Source organism: Anguilla anguilla, chromosome 4 (assembly GCF_013347855.1).
Source record: "Anguilla anguilla isolate fAngAng1 chromosome 4, fAngAng1.pri, whole genome shotgun sequence".
Lineage (NCBI taxonomy): Eukaryota > Metazoa > Chordata > Actinopteri > Anguilliformes > Anguillidae > Anguilla > Anguilla anguilla.
Window position 1 is genome coordinate 53,876,322 of NC_049204.1, and position 25,667 is coordinate 53,901,988.

Consider the following 25,667-nt stretch of genomic DNA (forward strand, 5'->3'; position numbering starts at 1 on the left):
CAAGACCAGATCTTTTATGTGTCGTCTGCATGGCTGCTGGCCACAGTCTTCTCTCAGAAAGTATTGGTGCTACATCTGGATATGCCTCCTAGTATGTTTTATGGGATTGGCAAGACACACTTATTCTTATGCAGACCTTTAAAATTATGATACCTATACAACCCGACATCCAAGTCATGAGCTAGCTCATTCATTGTTGAACAGTTGTGACAGGTGATGTCATTGTTTATAAACTAGATTTAAAGGAATTCTTCTTCTTCTTCTTCTTCTTCTTCTTCTTATTCTTCCTCTTCATCTTCCTCCTCCTCCTCCATCTTAAAATACTTTCTTCAGTACTTATCCAGAACTATTGCCCAACTCCTTTGCAAATGGGCACATCTTTATATATACTGTGTGTGTAGTCACCTTGGTACATTATTCTGCCAGTGGGAAATATGCTGACGATAAGAAATTAAATTTTTTTATCCATTCTAATAAAGCTGAGCCCCCATTATGATGACTTAATATTCTACTTTTTTTGTTCTCGTAGTTATTCACTCCATTTTAATCGTGGAGGCAGACATTTTTTTTCCCAGGAATGCAAGAGTATTGTCATGTTAACAGAGGAATTTGGAATTGAATTATTACCTAATAATATGATGGGAATAGACCTTGGATATCACCTTGCTTCACTCTATTTTTCACTTGCAGCTCCCCTGAGGGAGTGAATCACAGTGGCAGGCTGATGATTTCTCAACTTCTTGCTATGATTACTCAGGGAGATGCTATAGCTTCTCCTTAATGAGGATTTAATGTATTTTTGGAATTGTATTAAACATTTATATGGTTAAACACAAAGGTGTTCCGTACATTTATTATATCATTATATTAGTCACCTTTGGACAGAATTCTGCCTTGATATTGATTTACTACACTGAATCTGATTGCCTTGATATACTAGGCCTATACTTTTTTTTTTTTTTTCCGCAAATGCTCTGCTGTAAAAAAGAAGGAAAAAAAGAAAGAAAAAGAAATGCAGAACTTAAAAGCCGCAGGCTTTCTGTATTTTTAACGGTGTGCAAGAATAAAAGAATATTTCAGAACCTTTGCTCTTGCATTTTCTCTGTGTGGGAGATGAAGTGATTTGAGACCACTCTCTATCTTTATTACAGATGTACAGCAGGACTGTGTCTATCGTATCACCAAGATAAACCTCTTTCATCCCCCTCTTTCATCCCCCTCAGTTACCCGCATCTGTTGGTTTATGTTTCCGATGAAAGATGATTGACAGAGGAGAGGCAGATATTTGGCCTGACAACGAATCACATCCTCTCCCTTACTGTCAGAGGTTATATAGGGTCACAAAGATAGTTCACTGTAATGCCTGCCCACTGACAGAAAAAAGAACAAATAAATCAGACTGATCCTGCAGGAACGCAAACTATTATAACTTGCACAATACACCTGTTTGCGTTGCTATGGCTTTAAAATAGTCATAATGGCCCTCATCCCCTCATCTTCAATTTTATTTGTAAATCAGTCCAATAGCACTGCAGGGGCTACCTCCTTCTGTTTATATGAACAACATAATTTATTGCAAAATTATCATATGAGATTTTCCACTGTGGAATATGACACTTTCTAATGTGTCAAAGGTACGCATCAAAACAGCCGTCTTTCTAGTTTTGCATGACACCATAGATGCTTCGTTAATTATCCACTTGAACATCCAGCCTTCTATGATTGGATTCCTGTATCTCACCCCCCACCAAGCTCTTATTATAATCAGTTTGGACAAGAGCTTTTTGCAAGCTTGTGTCCTACATGGTTAGAAAACTGACAGTCTTAGTGCAGCTGTGCGAAATTGTAATTTATTTCTGGTAAATTACTTTAGTCAAAAAGTACCATCAGAGTGCAGCTGAGAGCGTACCAAGCTCACGCAGCTCCACTCCTGAAACATATAACACAGATGTCTGAAATGTTCCTGTAATGTGTTATTTTATCACCACAGCGGTGAAAAATTTGTGTGGCCTTGAGTTCTAAAAAGCCTATAAAATTTCATGCACTCCCCTGAACATGAATAACAGGCTTCTTTAGTCTGCACTCAGCACAACCGCAGGACACAAAACTGTAGCTGAGGTGTCAAAGGATGGAAAGAGCCGATATGAATCCCCCAATAATGTGCCTGAGTGTGGTGGGTGTGGCTAAGCCAGACCCAACCACAGTCAAGCATTTTCATTCCCAGAGCCAATAACATTTGTCTGTCACAGCTGGCAGAAAAGTAGATGTAGAAGTCACCTTCAGGTTCCAGAACTGCTCAAAGTGATTTAACATTTACTGTCATGGTATAGAAAGAATTATATATTAATTTTTATTATTAAGTATCAGGTTAAATAGCTTATCAGTTTGTCAGCTCAGTGTCATTTTTGAGACCTGCTTTTCTTGAAATAGCAAGCGACTCAAGGGAGTCATTTCATAACAGGGATCCCTCTCAAAATCCGCAAAATCCACTAACGGCCCATATACCAGAAATCCTCAAACTGCAAATGTGCATGTAGCGCTTCTGATGGTCATACATTTACTGTATCATAACCAGCAGCTGTGTCTGGTCTATCTGTCTCTGATCTGTGGTCTCTCTCTTTCTCTCAAGAATAAAACCAATAGCATCCATTTTTTATGCTCTGAAATGGGATTGTCTTTTTTCAGTGTCCTCTATAACTTGCACTCTTTGCACTTATGCTCATGCTTGTTGTGTAGGTAGGTTTCAAGAAGTATGAAACAGTGCAGTTTAGAAGTGCATGTAGTGCATTAGCTGCCATAAATAGCAATCCAAAAAATTCCTATAGTTTTTTTTTTTTTTTTTTTTTAGATGCTTCTATTCACTGCACTGTCCATACAGTACAATGGAGTGATTAGACAGGCTTCTCAGCTCCAGCGGCAAGGACCAGTACAGAGAACATGTTGAATCAAAGGGTTTCCTTTAACACCATAGAGGAAGGGGGAAACTCAGTGAATGTCAGCAATAAACATCAAATGATGAAGTGTCTGCCCTTTCCGCCCGTCTCCCATGGAGCTGGGGGTATAATGGAGGCCTAAGAGCTTGCGACAATGAGTGCCCGATGGCGACCAGGAACCTTTTGAACCGTGCAAATTTAGTCCCGTGTCTTTTCTGACAACCAGACACAACAGAAGGGCCACAAAACCAACGCGAATGCTTTACAGAGGTGTGGCATTTTTCCGGCTCTGTCGTCTGGGCATGACAGAAAACCGGTCTGGAAAAAGTGAGGGAGCAAGAGCATGTTAAGAAGTTGCCAGTCTGCGTCTCCAAGTGCTGCTTACACTGGCCTATGAGCCTTCATTACCCTTGTGTTAGAAATGGATTGCCTTTATACAGCAGGTTTCATGGTCTGAGAAACTCACCCCAAGCACCACCAGTCTGTGGTGTCCACCTGGGAGATGCACGGCAGACATTTTATGTCTTCTACGCTCACCGCACGGTTAAGGTGCAGTTGGAGGGAAATTGGGGGATTATTTTGTGGTAGAAGCAATGGGTTTGGAATTCAGCCAAGACATCCGGGAAACCCCGTATCCTTTGTGATAAATGCCATCTTTAATGACTCATCTGAATGTGTCATCTGAAAAGCGCTTGCCGCTACCCCATTACTGCACTGCGCCATTTGAGTCATTTGATCCCGGTGGCAGACTGTCCTCCATTGGCCTAACATCGCTATGGGCAGCCTCTTAGTTTTGCCCGGAGGTTCCTTTTCAAAGTGGCAACCAAGCCCACGCCTGCTTAGCTTCAGGCATTCAGCAGCAATAGGGCACAGTCGAATGGCTGCTGGCTACAAGTGATTTGAACAGATCCTTTGAAATACTACAGGAGAGAGTGCTTGATCTTTTCAAATAAATATCTTCGTTTTTGACTCAACAAATTCCTACTGTGTTTGTATAGCCACCAGAAGGTGAGAAAACAAAACAACTTTAGCATGCAAAGAATGCAAAGCAACAGAAAATTCAGCTGCGACCATTGCAGTTGAATTGTATACAAATCGTTAAACTTAGTGGAGTCCATTTCACATGTGATCAAAAGAGCATTTCTGTGCAGAATTTTATGACTATAGGTTATGGCCCTGTCAGCTACCACTGTTTGTTATTCTGAGCATATAAAACACATTGATCACTGAGAATGGAAGCTGGTTCACTGCCTGAGAGAACAGAAATATGCAATGTCTGAATGGTTATTTACTGAAGGGAATGTACATGGTCATGTTTGTTTTTTTTATATTCTCCTAAAAAAGTAAGAGCATGTATTGCCAGCGCTAATTCTTAAATTCTTAAAAATTAATTTGGAACTTTTCATGAAAAAACTCAAATCTTTGTATTTTCAAATCACCAAACTGCATCTAAAGATTCAGCATTGCCTTACTGTATAGAGGAAGAGCAGGGACAGTATCTACTGTAGACTGTATGCTTGTTGAGGCAACAATAAAAGAACAGAGCATCTAAAATTGCATCTCCAAGCATTTCGGTGGAATGGCCTATCTCATTTTCAACTGGGAAACGTTAATGGAAAGCCGAGTGCTTTTCTGAGAGGGGGGTCATTTCCTTGGTGTTACTCCAGGCATGGCAAGCATATTTCTGGAATCCTCTATTCTTGTCATTTACGGTAAAAAAAAAAAAAATGCATGCGAATGCTGAAAAAAAGGCTGACTACTTTAAAAAAGAAGACCCGAATTATAGTCTGTATAGGCACTGATGTCAATAATGGCACTACATAATGAGTACTCATGGCAGGAGAGCAACATTTTGACACAGTAGGCCAAAGGGTTATTCATTAACCAGGCAATCATGGTGTGATGAGTGCTCACTTTCCAGTGTTTGCAAGGGCCCCACAGTCTGGCAGCAAAACTAGAAAAAAATCTGCAAAAGTTATTTTTACAGCTGTAGCCCCATTTTTTATCAGTCTTCCTTATTTCTTTGATCTCTAGTGAAGTCAGCAGATGGGAATACAAGTGTACACTATGTTTATAAGTCAGTCTTAAAACTCAAATATGTGGCCTTAAAGCAGTTTCAGACAGTGTTACTGGAAATACATTTTTGGTTTTCCTCACATAATGATGCATGTTTCGTAGACAGCACTGGCTCCGATGTGAGTTAGAAGAGAATCAGCTATTGGTATCCTAAATTGAGCCGTGCTGTGTTTTGATTTATGCGTTCCTGCGAAGAAGGTTTCATTTTCCAGGTCTTATTGAACGGCGCATAACTGTGTTCAAAACAGTGAATTGTACTTATTCATTTACTTTTGTAAAACAGCACCTCACCCATCCGTGTATGTGCTGCTATTCAATGTTCACTGGCACTTGGATTATCACTTGTTTTGTTGAATCGATGTGTTTTTCCAAAATGAGCATTGCCATCTGGCGATGCTTGCGCAGGCACTAGTCAGACTGTTTTATTGTGCTGCCACCCTGACCTCCATGAACATCAACTTTGTTCTGACTTTAACAAAGCTATTCGGTTTAGACTCTCATGCCTTTTTACTTGGCACTCATTAACTTGCATCACTCATATTATAATCTTTTTTGGCCCTGGTAGGCAAACAGCATCTGTTCAATTTCTAAATTAAAAACAAGTCAAGAGCTTGGTTTTTCACCTCACTTGCAGCTAAGTTTTAATGGGGTCATTCTAAGCTATTCAAATGCGCAACTGGAGCACTAAAGGAATGGTAGAGTAATTGTTAACTTTGTCAGTTTAGAAATGCAGAGCTCTTACATCTGCAATTTTTTAAAGAATCATGTATTGTATCAGATACACAATAGATGCTGCAGTGTGAAGAAAAATGAGAGCTGAGGTCACACACTCGTTAGTTTTTTTGTTGTTGTTGCTATTTTTACTGTATTATTTTATTTTATTATTTAATATCAGTGCTGCAGGGTACCAAAACATAAAATATTTTTTATTTAGTTTTCAATAAAAATCAATCTGAACTCTTTGCAAACTCAGCGTGTCCTCTGGCCCATCTGACAGTCTGATCTACAATTCATTACATCAGGGGTGTCCAGTCTTATCCCAAAAGGGTCGGTGTGGGTGCAGCTTTTGTTTTAGCCGCTAAGATACCTGCTTCTACTTATTAAGGTCGACTATGATCAGCTAAGTAGTTAAATCAGGTGTTACAGCAAAAACCTTCACCCTCACTGGCCCTTTTCAGATAAGACTGGACACCACTGCATTACATGATGCATTCCTTATTTCATTGATATCTCTCCAGTAATAAAAATTTGGCAGCTTCTATTTCAAGTTGATTAGTAGTACATTGTCTGTTTTCCAAATGAAATAATATGGGGAAAGCAATAGGATTTCTGGTGTGAAAGAGAAACCACACGTGAACACCCAAAATGTGAAGAGTACATGTGAACTGTAAATATAATCCCACTTATAAGATGAGAGCGGAGTGGAAGGTAACCTGTGCTATTTCAAGGCACATGTTTTCTTTCCCACATGTGAAATTGTGATTTTTGTGCTTTTTTTCATAAGGGAAGTGATGGATGTTCCTATGCATGTTGCCGTCCCGTGGCACCTGTGAAGTTAATAACATCTTCCATGTATTGGCAAACAGCCCTGAGGGGTTTCTTTACAGCAAGCTTCTATCTGTTTATATGCAAAATGATGGCCTGCAAGTCATACTTTTACCTCAATAATTACCTCTATACTTCCGTTTTAACACCCCGTTCTGTCAACACTAGTTTTTTGTTCTCTGTGTTAATTACTTAATACATTTTAAAAGCAGTGGATATAACGAATACATTTAAATGTAAATTAGTTTGAAAGCACTTTTTATTTGAAATCCATCAAAGTGTATTAAGAAACCATTAGACATTACACTGAAAAGTTAGAATAAGAAATAAGCCATCATAGTGTATATTCATCTGCGTAAATGGCAGCACAGAGCCATCTCAATCAATACAGATACTAAAGTAACTTCATTATACTATTAATCGGGAATAGCAACTATATGTCAACTTTGTGTACAATTACAAAAATAGCAGAAGGGCGTTAGCAACAGATCCCAAATCAGCCAGCAAATTAGTGCAGTTCAGAATTGGTAAATAGGTAAGCCTTCTGCTCTCCTGTGCTATGTACTAAACTCATTCCATCACTGGTGAGCCAAAGCCAAATATAAGCAAGTCTTCTCCATGGAGAAAACTGGAAACTATCAGAGAAGGATCACAGGGCATGAACCAGCCTGCAGAGAGAAATAGGATTCTGGGCGTGGAATGAGTCCGAGCATTGCTTGCCAGTGCAGGTATTTTGAAGTCAATATGAGTGGTGTATGGCAGCCGGACCCCCGATAGATTAGGGCGGATGATTAACAAGGACGGCGAGCACATAAGAGCCTATGTTTGCAGCACAGAACTAGTGTTAGTGTGCAGAGTTGTAAGATTGTAAGTATACTGTAAAGTGTGGTAAGTGTGCACCCGACGCTGGTGCTCCTTTCCGGTAAATCAGCATTGATGCCATTAGCAGTGAAGGGGATTTCCTGCGCTTATTCAGTTATCATCTCAGTGGATATCCTGAGAAGGAGGGTTCTGACAGTGGTGAAAGCACACTTCTGTGTAAGAGCAGTTCTCCGGAGCACTTGGGACTCATTTCTACTACTCTAGATTTTACAGTGGTTTTAACATAAAATACTTTTACAAGATTTAGTTTTTATGTTTTTGTTATGTTTCTGTCAATACACCTGTGGACAATATCATAAAGAAGTTTCTGTCAGGACCACTGTCATCAAGTAGAACTTTATTGACAATAAAGGCAATACAGTTATGTTTGGCGGTATGGCTCTGTTCTGGAGCTCTCCCGCCAACCACGCAGCCCGCGTGGATAAGGCCGGGAGGCCAGCAGCCAAACCCCCCCTTAGGGGGTACACACAGAACAGATCCAGCAGCAAAGCAGTTTTTAACACACATGAATGGAGCAAATGCAATTTCTTAACATATAAGGATGGAGCAGTACAACTTCTTAACACATAGAAATGGAGAATGCAAATTCTTGACGCATGGGGATGGAGCTGGGGTGGTGGAGGGGATTTACGAAGCAACGTGCAGCGCTTGCATGCAGGAGGAGCAGCCGAATGAGTAGAGGGAGCCTGTTTAAGTAGACCGCCCTGTTAGTGAATGTACTGTGATAGGCGAACATCACTCAGCTGAGCCATCGCTGATTCGGCCGGAGCGCTTGACTCTCGTGACCTGCCAGAACTACGCGATGCTCCATTTTTTTTTTTTTGTTGTGGTCTATCAACCACATATCAAGCTTGGAGCTGTAAGACAAAAAAATACTTTTTGTCACAAAAACAAGGAAATCCATCCATTTTCTAATGGGGGGGGGCGGGGGGTGAGGGGCGACAATCAGTGGGAAAGAGGCAGGAATACAACCTGGACAGGTCATCAATCCATTGCAAGGCTCACACACCATTCACTCACACATTCATACCTATGGCTAGAGTCTCCATTTTGCCTACTTAATGCCTTTGGACTGTGGGAGGAAACAAGAGAACCAGACGGAAACCCAAGTGGACAAGGGTGTGCGTGATTCAAGCTCTACACAAAAAGGTTCATGGTCCAGATTAAAACTCTATACAGAAAGGTCCGAATTCAAACTCTGTACCTTCTTGCTGTGAGGTGTCAGAGCTATTCACTGCACCTTCACACCGCCCATAAAGGAAATAATAATGTAAATTAGTAAAAGCTGACCGAATCTCTCCATAAGATCTGGTTCACATTGGGTCAGGTCATGTGTGATCATTTCAATCTGAAGCCAATATGATGTGTGTACTGCACAAACATTTATAGACGCTAACAGGCAAACATACAGTACATACAGAAACCTACGTGCATACACTGTGCAAGACGACGTGGGCAAGGTTTCATCTGGGTAACTGTAACCAACCAATAAGTTGGAAATGGAGACCAGTTTGGCATTCTCTTGTTTATGTGAGTCAGTTTCCCACTTTCAGAGTCTGATCCCATGAGAGGCAATAACAAATGGAGCTTGCCCTTCTTTTCACATTAGTCTAAGCAGTGCAGACGGTGACAAGGAGAGGCGTTCAAAACAAATGGGAGCATGGGCGGGAAGGAAAATGTACTGATTCCATTGTAAATGTCAAGGCGTGATTTACTTATTTATTTATTTATTCATCCCCGAGAACAGTGCTTACTGTCCTCAGACAGAGAAAGTCAGGGGACGGTATTCAGGGAGAAGGATCAGCTGTAAGCTCTGACCTCCTGTGTGAAGTTGTCCAGAGAGCCCAAGTGTTTTGCAGAAAAAGATGGCAGTTGCATGAGGGAAAATTTGAAAAGAAAATAAAATGGCTAAGACCTACAATTGAGAGTTCTGCATTATGCCTTCTTATATGCATTGGTGAGTGCTGTGTTGCAATTGTTTCGTAATTGCTAAATTCATGATTTGTTTCATTTTCTCTCAAGTATTTATTGCCTTGTGACAAGTGTTATAGCATCGAATCACAATTTTTGGGCTTGTTTTGCCCCATGAATTTGGCTTGTCCTCTTTTAACCCTCTGAGATATCTTGCCTCTCTGCCAACAAAGTAAATATATGTATTTTTTAAATAAATAATCTATTTCTTCCTGTAAGAAGGAACAGAAAATCATTGGCAAACAACAGGCACACATGCAGTTTGTGAGTCAGCAGAGAAGAGTCTGCCGGCGTGTGTGGCAGACTAACTCCGAAGCTGTTTCTGGGGCTTGCTGATAAGCTGGGCCTTCCCTTGCGGGATTGTGGACCTCATCTCATCTTATCTCATCTCCGTAGCACAGAGGCGAACATTGCATTGTTCTTACACAGATGTTAGGGACAGACAACTCTCAGTTGCATGTAAACGGGCTGACTCTTCTATGCCGTGCAAAAAATGCTCTTGTGAAGTGGGTCCATCTGGGTGGTTTTGTGTACTTATCAAGGTCCACCCTGCCATGCTGAGATTTGCCTGCAAGGAAATGATCCAGCAGAGAGCAGTCCAAGTGTTCACCAACCATGAATAACACTCTCTGTCACTCGCTTCTCATTCCTCTCGGTCATGCACTCTGAGCAGTGTGCTTGTGTGTGCGTGTTCGCGTGTTTGTGTGCATGTCTGCATGTGTGCGTCCGTGTGTGTGTGTGTGTGTGTGTGAGATAGAGAAGGAAAATCAGTGATGAAACTTTTCCCTCCCTTTCCAGGCAGCAGTTAGGTAATAAAATAAGTCACACCCGTTGTCCTATAAATTATTAGTGTTACCGCGGATCATTTTTCATAAGCATGTGCTTTCTCAGTGCCTGCCCTCCATCGTAGCGACACTGATCTACCATGGCAAGTTTGTTTTCTTAAAGGTGCATTGATCTATTTCAATTAAAATTTTTGTTCTCTGCCCCACGTGTGTGTGTGTGTGTGTGTGTGTGTGTGTGTGTGTGCATGCATCCGTGTGTACATGCACGCACGGGCACATGTGTACGTGTGTGTAAAGGTGTGGAAAAACTCATTTATCAAGTAAAGCAAGATAGCACTGAAGTAAATGTTGTCTTTTAATTATAGGACAGGCAGGTATTGTATATTAAAACAGAATAAAAAAGTGGCGACTCTGGTACTGTTCACCCCTCGTCTCTCCCACTGTTGTTGCTCTGACAGATGATTCACCTCAGTCTTTAATTTGGTCAATTAAAAAATATATTTACATTTTTATGTAATTGTTTGCTACGTAGCACAATAAGCATAATGTGGACATGGGACTTTTATTCTTCATGGCGTGCATAGCTATTTCTGACATAACGTGGGTAACATAAGAGGGTAAATGAGACATGAAAAGCACCAAATGAAGAAAAATTATCAGCTTGTTAAAATTTCAGTTGTGGTTGGAATGAAAGCTAGCGCACACGCATGGGTGGGGGGGGGGGGGGGGGGGGGTTGGGAAACTATTGGCCTGGAAGTACACTTCACATTATTTTCCTTTCAGTACTTTGGGGTGATTGTGATTTATTCCACAACTTCTAGTGAAAGCCAGGAATCCATGTTGACTGACTGAATGAAGAGAGAGCTTCCACCGGATTGCCTGTCAATCTGAACCCATCTGTTTTAGGCCCCCAGAAACAGTTCCAGACCTACCTACTATACGTTTGAATTATTCAGTCCAACAGGGCTCTCACCCCAGCATGATTTTCGGAAGGAAGTTTTGGGTATTTTAAAATGCCCCCCCCCCCCCCTTCCCAAACAGAAAAGGCAATGACAACTTTTACATAGTGAGTGTGAAAGCCAGAGACTTCAGTTGCTCAGCAACAAGCCTCTCATTTTGCTTAGCTTATTTGTTTTTTTAATGGTATATGGATCAGAAATCTTGAAAGTCTTTCTGTGCAACTTTAGGATCCTTCTTTTGTCTGTGTCATAGTAACTACCTGTCCGAAATATAGAGCTTATACTATAACTTACTGTAACTACATTTGAAATCATTGACTGTCTGGGATGGGACTTGGCAGGATTTCATCAGTGATTGCCAGTGGTCAGAAGTCAGGCAGAGAAATGGACAACCCTCTGATCTGCCAAGTGAAGGCTGGCGTGATTTGACAGTGAAAGGATTTTTAATCTAATTTTTTGGAAGTGTGTAGCGTCTCTTCTGGGGATTGCATAATTGTATTGTGTATTCATACAAATTCATAGATCCAGGACGCAAGCTGATGTATAATTCAATTGAGCTTTGCCTGGGCTATGAGGGACTACCGCTCACACAATGAGAGGACGTCCGGATGCATTGCACAGCATTAAACTTTGCTGACGGGCTTTCTCATGCTGGCTTTCTGATCACTTGCTGAAAAGAAGCTGACCTTTCCTGTCCGTTCATCTGTCTCGCAGGTAATTACTGGAACGCGGCGTCCTTCACCACGCCCTCCTCCTACCTCCACTTCTCCACCTTCCAGGGAGAGACCAGCGCCGACATCTCCTTCTACTTCAAGACCTCGGCCCCGTACGGCGTTTTCCTGGAGAACCTGGGCAACACGGACTTCATCCGCCTGGAGCTGAAATGTACGTGTCGCGTCTGTGCCCCTCAGAAGTTTAAAGCCCTGCAGTGCGGTGTGATGTTCGGCGCTGAACAGAAGTGCTGCGCGAGCGCTTTTAGCAGCGTGTGTGTGAACGCCGCGTCAGGTGCAGAACAGGCTCTTTTCCTGTAGGCCCGACTCTGTGTTGTTGTGACAGAGTGTGTCTTCTCTGAGGCCGATTAAAATGTCCTCGTTATGCTCTTTTGTTCAGATTTGGCAAATACTGCTCTTTATCAAACTCTGAATGCTGGGTCTACCCAAGAACAGACTCTGGTTTAAAAACGGTTCCTGTAATTGCTTGCGAATGTTTATTTACCCAAATCAGCTTTTTTGGGGGGGATTAGTAAATAGGCTGTATAATTAAGTACTGAAATGCTGGATGAGTTGCCCGGAGTGTTACCATATCAGCCAAAATGAAAACAGGGAGGTAGAAGCTGGTGAAATATCTCTCTCACACAGCTCCCTTCATGCCAAGAGTCCAGGAGGCTTGCTTCCACACTACACCCAGGACAGCACAAAGGATGATTCCAAGGAAAAGCTATACTACCTGGTTGAATTCTGCTTTGAGCGTACAATTTGCACAGTTAATTTAATCATTTCTTTAAATTGGTACACAGCCTGCCTGCACCTCACTCATCAATCTAGGACTTTATGCATGGGTTGAAAATTGTTTATTCAATAACCAAGTGAATCTTTCAAATCACTTACCAATGCTTGAGGAGTCAGTGATACAAATTATGTTTCTGCCTCCAATTTTTCCATGAGAAAGCGATTTGAAGGAATGGGAACTGATTTGGAAAACTAACCAGCAGGAACGCTTGGAATAGGTCTCCTTCTTTATTTTTTCAGGCCGACTGTGCCCAAAAAAACTCATATGTCCTTCCGTGTCTCACTTAAACAACGTGGGCATCCAGCACATTCTCTCTGAAGAGAAGTCACACCCAGAGCTGTCCAAAATTTGAGGCCACCACCCAGATTTTAAGCCCTGAAATTTTCGGCCCACATTGTGAGGTCCGTCCCTGGCAGCCTTTCCCTCCTTTCCTCCTTCCTCCCCGTGCTCCCGCTCGGGGCTCCGATCGATAGGAGGCAGGGCTCCTCCAGAAGGCTGCTCCCAAGCTCCTCTCTCAGGGCAGCGACGGAGCAGGAGGAGGGAGAGGGGGTCTCAGGCTCCATCTGTCATTACGGACCCCCATGTTCCCCCCTTTGTCGCCCCTGCTGAGGTGCTTTGGCGAAGATAGTTGGTCGCTACGTTCGCCTCTTCTTTTTTTTTTTTACATGACTCAGACATGACTTCTCAAAATCTCATTATTTTTACACCCTACTGGTTAACCTGATGGCAGTAGAGGGTGTTGGGGGGGTGGGGGGGGGAGGTCACAAGTTTTTGGATAAGACAGAGCAGGGAGGGCCTATTTTGTACATTTTCAGGGGGGCAGGTGACAGCATGCCATCAATCAGACCAGGCAAGCAGGCTGTCGCTGGCAAGCATTATGTGTATATTGACTGCATTGCCAGGGAGAAGTGTGCTAAGGACTGTGCATCGCTTGCCTTGGGTTGTAATTGCCTCATTGCAAATTCATATTCAATATCAGAAGAAATTGTGGTATCATTAGTATTGAGGAGACACTGGGGCGGAGGGACTTATTACTCACTGCTCTGGTGTGTCTATGGACTTCCCAGGTTTCCTGTTTTCTGGTGACAATTACATCACCACAGTATTAGTATTTCTCAGTGACTCCTAGGTTGTCCTCATTCAGAATGGAGACCTTTGAAAATGTTTTTAATAAAACTTAAACCATGTTCCTATCAACAGCCTCAGCTTCATTTGGATATGAAGAGCTGTGTGTCAGGTTCCTTAAATACTGCGAAGAACTTAAAACTATACAGATGTAGCACTGTGTTTCCCTCGACATGGAGAAATATTGCATTTAATTAGCTTCGCCTGGCCAGTCAGGCTAGCCTGATGTGAACAGAGCAGGCATGGCTGTCCTTGGCTGTATCTCTCAGGGTTACAGAGTGTGCCTCCAAAACTGGCTTCGCAGGGTGGGCCCCCGGAACATAATGATATTGCAACTCCCACAAAAAGTCAGTGTGTCAGTGTGCATAAACAGGGTCTGGGATAAAAACTAGTAAGCCTTGTATTTACTTCCTGTCTAACCCCCCCACCCACCCCACCAAGACAAGCAGTTCTCATTGGCCCTCAGACCTGTAGGGGATTAGTTGTGAATCCGGGGCAGCAATATGCGTGGAGCTACAAGAGGAGATTGTGAAATTGAACCTCTCCAGGTCTCTCAATGACGTCTCTCATCGATTTCTGCACCAACCCTAATCTTTTCTCCTTATTTTGGTGGCTTTTTCTTGTGCTCGTACTAGAAATTAAATCTGGTCAAATCCAGTCAGAGCATGAAATGACTCCCTTAAAAACTGCGAAAACAGGCTGGCAGTCAGTGAATGCTCACAGCTAGAGTTCACAGCATCAGACCAAAGATTCAAATTCAGGGTTCAAATTGAAATTTCCTGTTTATCAGTGGCAAATTATTCATTTAATGGGCCTCTAGTAAGGATTCTAGTATAAACATATATATAATATGCATACAGAGAGAGACAGAGAGAGAAAGAGACAGAAACAGAGAGACAGAGAGACAGAGAGAGAGAGAGAGACAGAGAGATAGAGAGAGAGAGAGAAATCTATTTCAAATCTGTATTTTTGACATGGTGCAGAGAGAAAGTATCACTTTGTGGAATTGTTGCGCTCAATGCATTTTGAAAAATGATGTTCCCTGCAGTTGTGAGGCATATTCTGTGAGAGTGTGGCTGTGGCTTTACCCAGCCTACTGCTTTGTACATGCTAGCAGAAGGCTTAGTCCACTTGATGAATATGATGGTCATTATCAAAACGTTTCTTTCAAATGTATGTCACCACACCCTTTTGATTAGGGATGTTAAGGAAATGTTGGGGGTGAAATCTTATCTAAATAAGTGCATTCCTTTTCATCTTTTCCATCTTCTACTTGTTCAAAAACATCACTGAAGCTGTGCTGGTGCCCTCTTTTGGCAGAAATGGGGTATTGCAAGCCGCTGTGTTGTGACTGAATTGCTCCATGGTACGTCATCATAATTAAGCGAGGGTGTTGGAGGTGTGTGACCTGCACAGCATTTTGGCTTCTTCCATCTCTCCAGTACACAGTCTGGAATTCGTTTGAACAGTCTGCCGCAATATTTCACAAGATCAACATGGTTTTGAATATTTATGCCAGATACAGAGGCATGACAGAGCTTTAATTTCCAGGGGAAAATTTATTTATTAAGCTCCATAGTCTCATGTTTTATACACTCTCCCAGTCAGCAGTGCTGGGCTCTGGAGTGCTAATTTGATTCATCGTCAAGTGTATTGCATCCCTTTTTTTCTTTCTTTTTTCTTTTTTTTTTTATAATTGGACACTCTCCAAATCGTGCGCCGAGCTTAATTGCTGTTGCCTCGCTCTCCTGTTTTTTCAATCGGTTTTGTTTGAATGTGTCATTTCTCTTTTTAAGGGGGCAAACTGCGATGCTGTCATCTCCAAGTGCTGACGTAAAGTCTAACGCGGTCGGCCTGTGGTTCTGCTTCAGAGCCTGGGAAGAGCCAATGAGATCTTATTTTCCTATTCTTATCACAGATCACTCCTCAGTAGATCCAGGTAATCGGTTTGTGAAATCATTCTGATTTCTTGGCTGCTCTGGAATATGTATTTTCCTCTGATGGTCAGGGTATATTCAGAATTCGGGTTGCCTTTTTTTGCCAACGGAGATGAAGGTTCCTCCACCTTCAGCCAGCCCCTCTTTAATGCCTGAATGCATCTTTAATGAAGACATGACACAGAGATTGCAGGTTTTGCTGTAAGAACAATTATTGCCTGAGATAGTGTGCAAGCTCTCCCAGCAGCCAGCCGGGCCTCTATCTGCGAAATAGCTTCAGCCCTCTCAAGCGTCATGAAACAAGCGCGCCGTGTTTTTGTTTCCATTTGCACATGAAACAAAACAGAGCGAGCGACATGTGTAGCCAATCCATCTTGCTTTATGATGCAGAAAAACAAATAGGCCTACCCAGTTCAATTTCCCATACCTTCGGTTATATATATATATATATACATATATATATATATATTTTTTTTTTTATGAATAACTGATGCGCAAAGTAATCGTGTTCTGATTTATGGAGGGCTATTGTTTTCACATTCAGCAGAACTGATGCTTTTCCCATCTACCTCTGCGACCGAGTGCTTACAGTAGAAGTGAGAAGTGTTTTATTTAGTAGCCTGGAAAGCATGTCGAGAGAGGCTGGTTTTATGAAAGCTTCCAGTTAACCCTGCATACCAGACCACTGATGAGTTCTAGTGTTTACCGCTAGTGTTCCTGAGTGATTGTTTGCCTGACGTGGTCTAAGCATGAATTCTCTCAAATGCTCTTTCGGATTGCTTTTGTCCTTATTTCCAAGTGAGCTCATTCAGACGTATTTCGTCTCTCTGCTCTTGCTCGAAAATAGCAGCACTTTGTTGAACAAAGGAAGACGAACAAAGAAGCAGTTTTAATGCCTCCTTCAGAGCTCTGTGATACCCAAGGGGCCACCTGAAATCCTTCTGATTGATGGGTCATGTTGCATTACTGCTCTGATAATCTATCTCCTCATCAATTATTTAACCTACATGTTAGGACATTTTTGAGCATATTTGTTGCTGTCAGCTGGTTATTGCTACTTATGAGACAAGGAACAGTTGGTGATTGGTTAAAAACTAAAACTGAGGACTCCAATGACTCCAATGTAAAGAACAGTGTAATGGAAGAGAACCTTGTTCATGCTTGTTCATGTTTATGAAACTGATGTTAGTTGAGAGAGGTCATTTTATGGCACACTAAATCCACCTGAAAGATGGCCCTGTCATTTTTTTGTTTACTTACTTTTTTCAAACTTAATCAGAAAAATTTAGCTCCAGTCATTAAGTACAGTATGTGCAAGAAGCACATACTGTGCAAAAGATAATACTACACAGTGCCTAAACAGGTACAGTGGTGTCAACTAAAGGAAGCTGATAGTATTAATAGAGTGTAGGGTTCTCGTAGCGATTATTAAAATCAGAAATACAAAAGTTTAATGATATTGATAGTCTGCATTATTTACAGGAACAAGTCCATTACTCAGTGTCATCACAGAGATGAGGATCCTATCCTTGCAGTCATTGTTCTGAAATCCATCTGTGAGGTATTGGAGGTGTAAATTCAAAATGATAATGGAACACATTGCTCTTTTCACACAGTGGAAAGTTTTTAATGATATTGATCATCCCTGAGTTTACACCAACCATGACCATGCTTGAACAAGAGAACATTGTTTCCTTATGGTTTGTTTTAAGTTATTAAAATGTTTGTTACATGCTGCAATTTAGTCAGAAGCAGCAGTAACATTATTTCAATTTCAAATATGTGATTACATTAACAGTCCTTTTTGCAGATCAGACCTTCGGTGTGTTACTGTAGCTGAGAGATATGGGCCAGTCTTCCCCCGCTGGAAGTGCGGCTATTTTCAGGACAGCCTGTTCAGTTTGGCAGTCTGAATAGCTGAGATTGGAGCAGTGCCATCAGTCCTGGGCAGAGGACCTCATGGGTGCTGTGTTCCAGCTGCTGGAGTGCTGAAGCAGGGCCAGTCCTGTTACGGGGGTCAGAAAGGTGGAACCCACAGCTCACTGTCACCCGAGCCGCTGCGCATCTGTCAAACCTGCACTCTCCAGTGCACACAAACTCGCACATGCACACATACAAACACACTCACACACGCACACGCACAAGCACACAGGCACATGCACATGCAAATGCACACACACGCACACACACACACACACACAAACACACACGCACACGCATGCACATGCACACTCACACACACACGCTAGCATAGCCAAATCCACTGCCTTCACATTACGTTTATTCAGCCACAACTCTTAGCTCCTTTTAAGTGTATGTTTTTTTGTACCTTTTGCACTTGAGAGGGACGGCCACAGACATGGGCAGAGAGGCGAGTCTGATGTGACGCAGAGGTGATGATGCTGATGTGATGCCCTCGGGCTGCAGCCTGGTGTGTGCTGGGTGTGGGGGGTGCTGGAGTAAGAAAGCGGAACTGCCACTCCCTTCAGCTGGAACATCTGCTCCAAGCAGGTGGCGCCATGATTGGCAGGACAGTCCTGTCCTCTCCCAGTACAGGGTGTGAGCTCGGATTTTATGAACAGGGAAATGGCACCCCCTGCTGGGCTGCAGCTACTAGCGGCACGCCTCTCCGCTCTTTAATGCTATGACATCAGCCTTAATGGACGCTAGGCTCAGGGGACGGACTGACAGAAAGCCAGCGTAAAGTGCTTTAATCACAGTGCTGAAACACCATTATGCAAGCATGGACAGTGACCAGCCTAATACTGCGGGAAATTGCTGTGCATTTAGGTTCGGTATGGAAATTATGGATTTAGGCTACCATGCGGAATCCATGGATTTATGCACCGTATGGAAGCTGGGGGTCTGGGTCCCATGGTTTTGGGCTCAGAATGGAAGCCATAAGCGGGCACAGTGTGCAAGCTGTTGTTTCAGGATCTGTATGGAAGCTACGGAATTAGCCTCAGCATTAAAGCTGAGAACTTACATTTTGAGAGCTTTCCATAGGTTTCAGTTCATTGCTGAAATCTGGAACCTAGATTTAGTTTCATTTCGGTAGCTTTGAGTGTAGGTTCAGCGCGGCACGTACTGGGCCGGTCCAACGTGGCGGCTATAGATTTGGGCTCAGCCGTGCGGAAAGCCGGTTATTTGAGTGAGACTGCTGGCTTAATAAAGATGGATGGCGAGTTAATGAGGAGACGGTGGGCCTGTGCAGCTTTTGTGAGCGCATCCACACTGGTATGACAAAAGTGGCAGGCAGCCTGGGGGGCTCTGCCTACCCCTGACTCTGCTCTTCCCCTGCCCACCGTGGGTGCCTCTGTGTCTGCCATGACTTTCTGATGCAGTCCCCTGATATCTACGCCAAGTGACTCCCCTGTTCAGTTTTTCCAAGCGTTAAATGAGCAGCCAATATGGAGCTCCAGCAATTTTGCAAAATGCAGCCTAAAATTACAGATTGAGAGTAATAACGCTAAAGATGTGGTTCATATGGTATATGGGCACAGTAAGGTTTTAACATTAGAATATGCTCAGTTACAGCTTACACGTAGGATTCGCATAACATGCAGTGCATTCCCCTGGTGCTAAACTAGTTCCGCATCTTCTTTCCCCAGACCAACAAAGGTACTATAAATATACCTGAAATAATGAAGGGCGTAGTAATAAATATTCATTAATTGTAAATATTTATTCACTCTGTAAGACATCTACAGTAAGTCTGTATATTTGTTGATAAGGAAGGTCTCAAATGTTGGCATCTTAGACAGTCATACATCTGTGACCTGTTTAACTTCAACAGAAAAAGTTATTCTTAGGTTTGTGACAGAGTGACTGTGGTCCCCTGTCTAAGCTAACTGCATGTTTAAAAAAAAAGGAATGTTTAAGCAGTGCCTTAAGGGAAGAGACTTTGCAATGATGAAGTGCCCTGGGGCCAAAAATGACACACCACAACAAGTATCACCTTGTGCTGTCTAATTCTCAAACAGCACTCTCCTCTCCTACCATAAATATACAGTCCTCTGGGACTTGTGTCATGCGGCTCCATAGAAGAATGTGAATATTAAAATTGCGAATCATTAGTGTGAATCCATTTGGGAACTGAGTTGCATTTGAAAACTTCTAAACAAACTATCAAGCCTTGCTATGTAATAGCAGAGAAATCCTTTGTCTGGGAGTGAAGAATGGATTTGAATTTTGTCGGGTGGCTATTTTTCAAATCCTATTATGAGAAGGAAATATAAAAAAAGAACAATAACCCCAAGCTGGTCAATACCTGCAGCACAAATCAGTTATATATAAATATCAAAAATACTTACTTCACTAAAGTTTCACTGAGCTTTTAGCAAACAAGGCATTCAATCCAAAACTGTGTTTGAGAATATTAGTTTTTAATGCTGTGTTATCAAGTTCACAACATTGGCCCTCTGAAAATGTTTGGTGCCTGATATCATAAAATGTCTTGCCTCCAACTGTTTTTATGTATTCAACAACCTTTTCTACAGGAGCTTCTCTTATGACAAATGTTCAGTTCTTCAAAATGCATCGAGTGAATTCTGTTAATAACTAAGGGCTTATTTCAGAACAAATCATTGATCTCAACTCAGATAATTTCAGTTGGTTTATGGGCATAACTACTGAACTTATTTATCACTGTTATAAATGTCAAATCTCATCTCTCAGCTAAATTTCAAGAATTTCTCTGGAAAACCAAATTAATAATAATTAATTTGTTCTCTGGGGAACATTGGTAAAAGAAAGCCATGTTTAAAAACATTTCTAGTGGCAGCTGAAATCGGAACAATTAAGATTGTAGATTATTTGCAGGGAAAACATAATTTCAACATTTAAAAAATAATAATAAATAAATAAAAATTGTTCACACCCAGCTTGTGTCATACTTGCACACAACGGAGTGTGCATTATAACCAACTTGAGTATGCTGCTCCATTTTCCTTTAGCCGGAAAAATTAACTAAATTAAAATGTGTTGTTCCACATGCTCAGAAAATAAAATTTCTTCTTTTATATTGCCTTCAATTTCAAACACTGCTGGAAGGGCAAGCTCTTTCCACTCCGTACTGTGGATCACAGATATAAACAAGGCCTTATTACCCACCCCCCACGCTTCTCTGTAAGACTAGACCCATTCCTAAATGAAATGTGAAATCTTGTAATCGTTTGCTATGTTTCGTCAGTGCCAGTATGCCTGAGGAATGCTCAGGACACCGGCCCAACACTAACTCTCTGCTTTGATTTTCAAATTCATATTGAGTTTGGCAGAGGACTTTTAATGAATTTCACATTCGATATATTAATTAATTAGCTCATTTCAAAGCAGAGACATTAAATTATATTAGCAAAGTAAAGTCTCAAACATTTGCCTCCAGATCTCCCTCGTGGCTCTTCCTGAATTTCTTTTTGAAAAAGCGAGTGCTGGCTCCCGTCTCTCCGCAGCGCCCACCGTAGTGTGCTTCTCCTTCGACGTGGGCAACGGGCCCGTGGAGCTCAACGTGCGGTCCCCCACGCCGCTCAGCGACGACCAGTGGCACAGGGTCAGCGCCGAGCGCAACGTGAAGGAGGCCGTGCTGCAGCTGGATCAGCAGTACAAGGAGGTGCGGCCGGCGCCCCCCCAGGGCCACACCCGCTTGGAACTCTACAGCCAGCTTTACGTGGGTAAGAAAACCCGCACCCCTCCCCCTCCCCCTCCGCAAACTAGCAGTATGTGACACAAGCACACACGTGCAGTACATAAGAACACATACACAAACAAATACAAATGCAGGCACGAACACACACACACACACATACGCAATCACACAAGGAAACTGCACACATGCATTCGTACAGATCAGGAAAACACGCATACTCCCTAGGCTGCCTTACTCACAAGTGGACAAACCACAGCTTCAGGGATTCAGTTCAGAGACATCTTCCTGCTGTTTCACAATACATGCATGAAGTGTACCATGTATTAAGCATGCAAGCTCCTGCCTTTTGTTCAAAGTCGAGATCATGACATTCGGAAGGGAGGAACTGAGAGATAACGTGACAATAACACAGGTTCAGTAATGATGAAATGGAACACTCAGACTGGCAGAGATCTGTGAGGGATTATCCCAGTCGTGTTGAAATATTGAGGACTTTAGCCCAAGATTTATCTCGACAGACAGAACGGATCATAGAAAATGTCAAGCAGTGGTGTAACCTGATAAATCTAACCTCAAGATCAAGTTTTTCTGCAGAGACAGTATTTGGAGAAGCATCTCTTCTTCTTATGTTACACTGTGTTGTGTAATTGCAGGTATAGGTACTTTGTGTTGTATGTGTGGCACAAAGGAAACAATTAGTTGAAGTGTAAGGATTTAGCAGTTCTATTGTTATGAATCCATTCATGTGTGATATGCTTTTCGCAAGATTCTGAGCCTTTTCAGCTTGCTTTTGTTTGAAATGATTGCTATTTTTTTAACCATTCCACCAAGTGAACTTGAATCTGTGCTATAGATAGAGGTTAAAAGGAATAAAATTAGTTTATTCAGTGCTTTCATTCCTTTAGAGGATTGCTTTTCAAAAGTGCCAACTCTTTTTGCCAATATTTCTTTCCTAAAGCTACTTTTGTTTTTTTTCTCATTTAAGTAGGTAGTCAGTTGTAATATTCTGGCCGTGCTGATATTTGCCAACTCTCACAACTGTTTTACTGTGTAGTAGCTAAAGTCAATTTAGCAGCGTAATGGAGAAAACTATTAATTTGACATCATAAGCCCTGGCTCAAACTTGATTTAAGCTCACATTTGCACATAGACCTTCATGGATATCGAATAATGGTGGTAGATAGGGAGAGGTTAGCTTAAGTTTATTCTGCAATCAAAATGATCCAGTATAACAACCTCTTGCTGCCATTAGCTGCAAGTCTCATTAAGGCTTTGAAGGTATTAGCGATTCTTTCAGCTCAAGTGAGGATCTTCTTAATAAAACAGCAGTTTAAAACTGTTTTAAACTTCCATTGGGCCATTAGATTTCTCAGCTCGTTCTTTCACACAAATGACTTTGAATCACATTAGGTAGACCTTGCAATGCAACTCCCCTCTTATCTTGTCTGCATTTTAGCAGACTAGTTCAAACTAGTTTTACACTAAAATTATTGTAAAAACTGACTTGAGATATTAATAAATCTATATTATTTTTATGACATGCATAAAGTTGGCTTTCAGTGGAATAATGATTCAGAATTATATTTTAAATTGTGTTTTTCCCTACAAAAATGCACCACAGACCACTACACTGCATACTAGCACAGTGAACTGCATAATAGACAATTACAGGAACCTTGGGGAAATGACATGTTTGAAAAGCTTTGCTCATTGTTTCCTAATTTCTGTATCTTTTACAAATACCTCATTTACATGAGCTATTCTGTCAACAAAGGATTTGGCCTCGGAAAGGATGAAAATTAAATTTTGTCCAGATTAATTCAAAATCATGAGCCGTGCATTCTAATGCTGACATTAAATATTTGGGCCAAGTGTAATGAAACTTGACATCAAAGACATTTGGAACCGGTCCTAATCCTTGACAACTGCTTCCCTTTAAAACTAATCTTTTGAAATGACCAAGTTACCAGCTATTTAGTATTAGTCTTTGACCCTCTGTCTTTGATTGGAGCCAGCGCAAGGGAGCGCAACTGTCAGATCAGAATGACCCTTCACTTTGCTCTGCTTTCAACTTCTGTCAATTCACTGCCTCACCATCATCATGCTGTCTGTTTTTTTACGTTTTATTGCTATGATGCATCCAGACAATGCATTCTCCATTGGCTCCATCTCAGTCCCATGACATATTATAAACGACTTTTCCTCTGCAGTTCTTAACACGCTTGCTCTTGCTCTATGTTCAGCCTCCTGAGGGTTTCTTTTATTCATATGCATGTCCTATACAGTATGTGTATTAAATTAAAAAAATTGGAGCACTTTAAATCTGAAATATACCTTCCAATCAATGTTACCAGCGCTTTGAAATGTGCTCTTTGAACGAATCTATTTCCATACTTAATTTACTGCATTTCTTTATCCATTGACAATCATTTTTGAATTATTTTTTTTTATCTTGCATGTATTATTTTAACCTTCTGTTGTCTATGATTTTTCTCTCTCTCTCTTGTTGTCTCCCTTTGGCTTGCTTGCTCACCTTATTTTGCCTCCCATTTGGGTATCTCACCCTCATCTCTGTCCTTACGGGTGTCTGCAGGGAAGCCGGCATCCTGGACCTGTCAGGACAGTAGGTAACTTTTGTGTGTAACACGGCACTCACAGTTGATACAGGTCTGCCCGTGGCGTTCAGTCAGCTTCAGTAGGAGTTAGAGAGGGAACCGCTGCTGATGTTGTATCAAATTGGACGGATCTGTTTGAATGTGAACATTGGATTCCATGCGCACATTCATGTTATTGTTCACGTGCAGAGGGGAAGATTCGTGCAAATATGGCAATAGTCTGTATGATAAGGGCATGCATGGTAGATTAGCTCCTGAATTTGAGACCAGGATAGGGAAACATTTAGATGCATGTGTGTCTTCACCTGATATACTGTTAGATATATCAAGGGAGGCTTATCCTTTATATACACACATTTGACTGAACAAAAAAGGTAGAAAAGCCAAGCCAGGACCTGAGAGCTTTGGTACACAGTAAAATGTCCAGTGTTACCGTATGTGCTCTGTAAGAGCTGTTTTATCATTTTACTGTGTAGTTGCCTGACCTGGATTGAGCAAGGGGTCAAAGTATACTATACAACTTTACAGTGATTCTTTTACTTTATTTTTACAGTGAAACTCATTTCAGGTTTACCTCAGTGGTGAGTGGCCTTTGATCATATACTGTATCTTAAAGGATTTTATATCCGATTAAATATTATTATAGATTATTTTATTTTATTTATTTGGAAATGATTATTAATTATTATTAATTGGAAATGAGTATGTTCAAGAGATGATTTTGTTCCTGTAACTGAAAATCAGGTCTTTTTGACCCTTTTTCTTTTAATCTTATTTGGTTTTAAGTGCTGTCTCCATGCTGTTTAATATGTTGAAATGACTAGAACTCAGACGTCGATTGACAAACTGTCGAACCTTTTGAGTGACAGTACAGCTCGCTTTTCAGCACTGATGTGGTCTTCCCATAATTCCTGCTTTGTTACTCATCTTGTGTCAGGGAGGCCTTTCTTCTCAAAATGTTTTATAAAAATTAAAGAAATGTTTGAGCTTCCTCAACCGTGCCCTTTTACACTTCAGCATTACAGAAGAAAGTCACATCACAGAGGATAATTGCAGACTATCTATGTGTTCCTGATGGCATCAATTAGCCCAGGACCTGGAGTGCGTTTGTGTGCTTCTTTAAAGGGATGCTGCTTAAATAATAGAATATTGTGGCTTTAATTGCAGACCGTTCGTATATTAATGTAGCCCTTTTCCCACTCGTGAAATGCAGTGTCATCAGCTTGCAGCTCTATTAGCTCAAGACTCTGTGGGTTTGTTTAATTCAGTTTAATAACCTCCCAGGTCACAACCAGAGAGATCGCGGCAACAGAGGAACGCATTACACAAATCAAGGAATTAAATTAAACTACAAAGTAAAATGTTAATGGAGTCCTTTAGAATGCTGACATTTAATATGTTCTCCCAGATTACTGCCCAGTTCTGCCTTTTCCTGAAGTAGCTGTTAGTCAGGCACCCTTAAGATGTTACTTTTCTAGGGTTTGTTTATTCTTTAATCCTTTAAGTGTTCTGGAGAGGGTTTTAATAATGCAGAATATCAAACCTTGGATTATCATGACTTCCTCCTTTGTGGCAGAATTAATTTTCTTCTTGTCTATATACAAATAATGTTCACAGCTGTGGTGGTCACATAATCCTCTTAATGTGTACTCATTGTCTGATCAAAATGGGTACTTTCTTCTAATT

At 41.5% G+C, this 25,667-nt stretch overlaps 1 protein-coding gene across 2 annotated transcripts in view; it reads left to right on the plus strand.

The window, feature by feature from the left end:
- The window catches only part of cntnap2a (contactin associated protein 2a), a 311,365-nt gene that overhangs the window by 249,611 nt on the left and 36,087 nt on the right, over window positions 1-25,667 (plus strand). For both annotated transcript variants that reach the window (XM_035415431.1, XM_035415432.1), the window contains exons 16-17: window positions 11,866-12,036; window positions 21,173-21,391. In XM_035415431.1, the coding sequence (XP_035271322.1) occupies window positions 11,866-12,036; window positions 21,173-21,391 (390 nt within the window). The remainder of the gene's footprint in view (window positions 1-11,865; window positions 12,037-21,172; window positions 21,392-25,667) is intronic.